The 5,000-nt window shown below is 35.6% G+C and overlaps 1 protein-coding gene across 1 annotated transcript in view; it reads left to right on the top strand.

The window, feature by feature from the left end:
- The first annotated feature begins 72 nt into the window (after positions 1–72).
- LOC125039401 (lateral signaling target protein 2 homolog) overlaps positions 73–5,000 on the top strand; it is a 23,424-nt gene continuing 18,496 nt past the window's right edge. The window contains 4 exon segments of the mRNA XM_047633268.1: positions 73–213; positions 3,836–3,982; positions 4,087–4,218; positions 4,456–4,572. Coding sequence (XP_047489224.1) covers positions 178–213; positions 3,836–3,982; positions 4,087–4,218; positions 4,456–4,572 — 432 coding nt within the window. The 5' untranslated portion in view covers positions 73–177.

Raw genomic sequence — 5,000 nt, 5'->3', positions numbered from 1 at the left:
AAGAATGTGTATAATGATTTAAGTTGCCATCTGAATAGATTCGAAAGATGTGAGGCTTAAGCTATCAACAAGACACAGGTCAGCGAGCGAGAGAGCGAGGAAGCTGCATGAATTTGGCACAATTTCCCCCGCCCGGAGCCTCATACCAGCCACAGCGCCTATGCCTGGGCGACAACAATGAATTCTCTCCGAAAATGGTTCTATAGACCACGGGTAAGTGCCGGGAGAGGGCCATGTGGAGGCGAGATAGGATGGCCGAGGCAGAGAAAGCCAGGCACAGAGGATGGAGGTGGCCTTGAGTCATCATTTCCGTGTCCATTTTTACCTCTTTGTGAACAAGGCCTTTATCACTGCTTCAGAACCAAGCCTTTGGCGTTTTGTGAAGGGGGAGCACCTGAAGGGGGCTGGTGGTGGTCACCCCCTTCTACGCCCGAGCAAAGACATACGGGAAACGAATGGAAAATCTGTTGTTGTTGTTGTTCTTTGCAGACGTAGTATTATTTCCTCATGCTTACGTGAACCCGATCACGAGTAGCCACAGGCTTCTCTGCGACTTCCAAATTACTTGCAATAAGTAGCTGAGGTGTTTAAAAAAAATGTCAGTGTCATATGTAAGGAAGTTACTGGGTACAGGTTTTGCTAAAGTTTACAGTTCTTTAGGTTTATTTTGTACTTATTCTTATTTTATGCAAATTCTTACTTTATATCTGATGAAGATATGAATGGACTTAGAATTGGCATGTTGCATATTTATGCTTTCTTTTCTTATTTTTCCTAACATGGCTTATTAACCCTTTGGTGCCAGGTACTTGCTCTGTCCACTGTGGTGGTTTTATGTATTTCAGTTTTATACAGATGGCTAAACATGTTTTCCCCAAATAGTGAAATACCTTGTCTTCTTTTTTACCCCATTTTGTGAAGTATTGAGGAAGTGGTTTATTTCCATTACTGTTTTTATGACTAATTAATCTTTGGATAAGGGTTTACAGCAGGCCTACACCTGTCAGAGACAAAGTCCCTTAACTCTAGCCAACAGTCTTGGGGGATCCCATGGGGAACCAGGGCTTGAGGGATTTCACTCTAAGCAGGGATTTAAAAAAACAAGAAAAGTCATAATTTTTAAAATCAAGCCAAGAATCGTATTTCATATGATAAAAAAAAATTGGAAAATAGAAAAACACGAGACAAGATTTGACCATGGAAGATTCAACATTGCATTGTGAATGAATGAGCAAATAAACCCTATCTTTTATTCACAAATTATCAGAACGAAACCTACCCAACTGCTTGACCCCTTCCAGTCGCTGTATTTCACTATCGGGGGCTCCACCCTCGGACCCCCTCCCAATCACGATATTGAAGTGAGGGTGGCTGGTATGTGTTTCTGGAATACAGTTATTATTTTCCACTGAATTTAGTTTTATCCCTAGTATTGAATCAATTTCAGTAAGAGATTATTTTCACCAGAAAGTTGGTCAAGAATTCGGAAACAAGTAGTGCTGTAAACAAATTTTACCTTTGGAATGAGTAATGAGTACCATGACAACAGTACTGTAAAATTCGCAGGTAGATGGCTGTACATATGCAAATATGGATGGAACATGTATGTTTAATAAAAATATCATGCGTATATAATAAGATAGATCACATGCATACGTAGGACTAGTACTTGACTGATTGATGTTTAAGCACTTGTGGAGCCATCTAAGTGTAAACACAATTGATAGGCTAAAAATTACAGTCAACATGGCACATAATCATGCAATCCATGTTCTGTTGGTTAAGACAATCATATGTCAAGTACTTTCTGGTTCTCATTAGATATTTACAATATATTTCCTTTTAAGAATTCAAAACAAATCAGAACTAGGTTTGATTTTATTTCACCTTTTGTTTGCTATTATGTCTTTATCCGAATGTTGTGAAACAGGTGTTAAATATAATCAGATATTTTTGTCTCCTAAGCAGTCTGATTGATAATACTGTAGGATTTAAAATGAAGATGCGAAAAATGAGGAATATCACATAAGCTTTATACTTGAAAGTGGTGTGGGAGAAGTAGGGTGGAAAAATAGAAAGTAATGAACAGAGACATAAAGAGACGGAAGGGAGACTGCCTGTTATATATAGTTGGAAAATATTTGCAATTCATAGAGGGAAACCAGGGAAGTGAGTGAGTAAGTGTGAATGAGTGAATGTTAGTGAGTGAGTGGGTGTATGTATATATTAATGTATGGAGTGAGAGAGAGAGAAAGTGATCATTATCACCACTACTACTAATATTATTATCACTATTGTTATTATTATGATAGTGATGATGATTATGGTTGTGAATTTTACTATTATAATTTATTGTTATTATTTATACACTGTCTTTAGAAGATAGGTTACACTGGGTCTGTTTTGCCTGAAAATGTACATATGGTACAAGAGGCATACAAGTGAAGCAGGTTAGTTATAATTTCTAAAGATTTTCTTTGATTTGTCTTCTAGAATGATAACAAGACTTGAGAGGAAATGATTATTAAAAACAAATAGGTGGTTAATGCTCAAATGTTTTTCTTTTACTTTAGACTAGCATCTTTTAATATTAGTTGTTAATAGAATACACAAAAATATTACCTTATCACTTGACTGGTGTGTGTTCATGTGTGTTCGTGTGCATGCGTGTGTGTTTGTGCGTGTATGCATGTGAGTGCTTGTTTGCTTGTCAGACAAAACGATGAACTTTTGGTTGCTAATTGCTAAACATACCAAAGAGGCTTGTTTGTATATTGCTTTGTTCCACATTGCTGAAGGAAAGCTAATGTCGTCTAACCTTATTTAATACATTATTTTACAATAATAGTATCCACCTTATGCAGGAGTAATATTAGTTTGATGTTAGAATTTGCAGGAGATGTAAGCACTTGATATAACATAAGTATTTTATGTCACCCGCTAGCATTGGATGCCACATACATCTCATGTTACCCGACCTATTGGCTGACCTTTTATACCTTAAGTAGTGGGTTAATCCTCTTAGTCATGCAAAATAGCTTAGTTAATTGTGTTGATGGTAAAACACCACACATTTTTATAAATATTTGGTAATCCTAAATATCTATATTTTATCTCATTATCATTGATAGGTTATGTAAGGTGTTATTATACTGACATTTTGCAAGGTGCAGGACCATGTGTTTTCCAATTGTTCTTCAGTGAAAGGTTCAAAGGCATTCACAACATACTTTGTTATTTTTATCTTAATGCTGATAATGATGATTATTATTTATTGAATTATCTTTTTGTTAGAGAATGAAAATATTACAGTGGTAATTCGATAAGAGTATGTCAAAATGAATACCTTAACAGATTTATACAGGCTTATTGTATGAGAATGATTATGATGATGAAGTATATACTTATTTTCTCAGCTCTATAAAATTTCCAGCAATGGAGTATTTATTATAATGGCTGCATTTCTCTTTATTTGCAAATGATAGCTGCATCTTAGTGTAAAAGTATTAACAAGCATTCAGAAGTGATGATAGGGCTTCTTTCATCTAAACAAACTGTTATAGATTATTTGTCACATTTAGAAGCTAATAGTATTTACCAGGATTTTGAGAAACACTTTGAAACTCAATGCAATAATACGTTTTTGCATCGGATATAGAATTATCAAGAATTTATGTATGCAGTAGCATTATCCTGTAAGTGTCATCTCTGTTACAGTAGATAATTTTTTTAATTTCATTTGTCAAAAAAGTTTTTAATGGTGGTGTAGATGCAGATTGTTTGAGTTCGACAATATGCTATTCTGATATATATTTATGTATTTCTCCCTATGCAGAAAGATGATCCGTCACTTATGGCCCAGTTTTATTATGCTGACGATGAGCTAAATATGATCGCAGCAGAACTGGATAGCTTCGATGGTAGGAAAGATCCAGAAAGATGTACTGCTCTAGTCAACCAGCTGCGGCAATGTCAGGACAGGGTGAGTTTGGTTATTATTTGAACAAACTACTGTATTTTAGTTAAGTAATGCAGTGTAACATAAATGCAATACTAGAAAAATTAAGAGGGATGATAAAATTCCAGGTCCTGAACATCTGTGTAGAGATGATGGATGAGGTTATTCCCAATGAGCGGGCAAGCCGTGACTTCCGTGTCAAGTTCCCTGACGATGTCATGCAGGAAAACTTGGCAGGACAGCTCTGGTTTGGGGCTGAGGTAAGGATGATTTCTCTCTTCTCTTCTCTTCTTTTTTCCATTGTTCTTCCTATCGTTTTTTTTTTTTTTTTTCTAGAAAGCACATGCAAAATTTGTAGATGGGCTTATTGGATTTTAACCACTGGGATTTTCTTTTATTTTATTTAAAAATCAAATTCAAAATCAAGGGAAAGTCAATATTTGTATTTATTCCACAACATTGAGCAACAAGATGAAAATGCTCTGTCCATCCTCCAGTGTCTGGCAGCAGGCAGCAGCATCATGAACAGGGAGGCTGAAAGTTCTCGCATGAGACCCCTAGCAAAGGCAGTTACCAAGACCATAGAAACCGTTAGAAATCTGCTCAGGGAACAGGTATGTTAACAGATAGTTTTATATATTCTTATCTGTCAGTTGTTACAAATTGTGAAATGTGAGTATGCTTGAAAAGGAAAACCGCTACAGTAAGAAATGAAAATAAATTGTGATGTTTTGAACTCTTCGCAAGTTCCTCTTCAGACAAATAATAAACCGAAATGGATCAAACGTGACTGTGTTTGTGTTTGTGTCAGTGATTATGTTTGTTGATAATACATGACAATTCTTTTGGGTTAAATCTTCTAAACTGATTGAGGACTGAAAGTAGGGAGTAATTCTGCAAGATTAACTATGGTTAGGACATATAAAGAATTTGAAAGTGTTTTTGAGTTTACCATTTAACTTGAAATATTTGATAATTGTCCTGTTATGTGCATCTTAGATCATAAGTTGCACTTAATGCAGTATTTATTTTGACTTCTGAA

The sequence above is a fragment of the Penaeus chinensis genome, chromosome 27, assembly GCF_019202785.1.
Source record: "Penaeus chinensis breed Huanghai No. 1 chromosome 27, ASM1920278v2, whole genome shotgun sequence".
Taxonomy (NCBI): Eukaryota; Metazoa; Arthropoda; class Malacostraca; order Decapoda; family Penaeidae; genus Penaeus; species Penaeus chinensis.
Note: the sequence above shows the minus strand (reverse complement) of the source record. Positions and strands in the feature narration are given on the sequence as shown.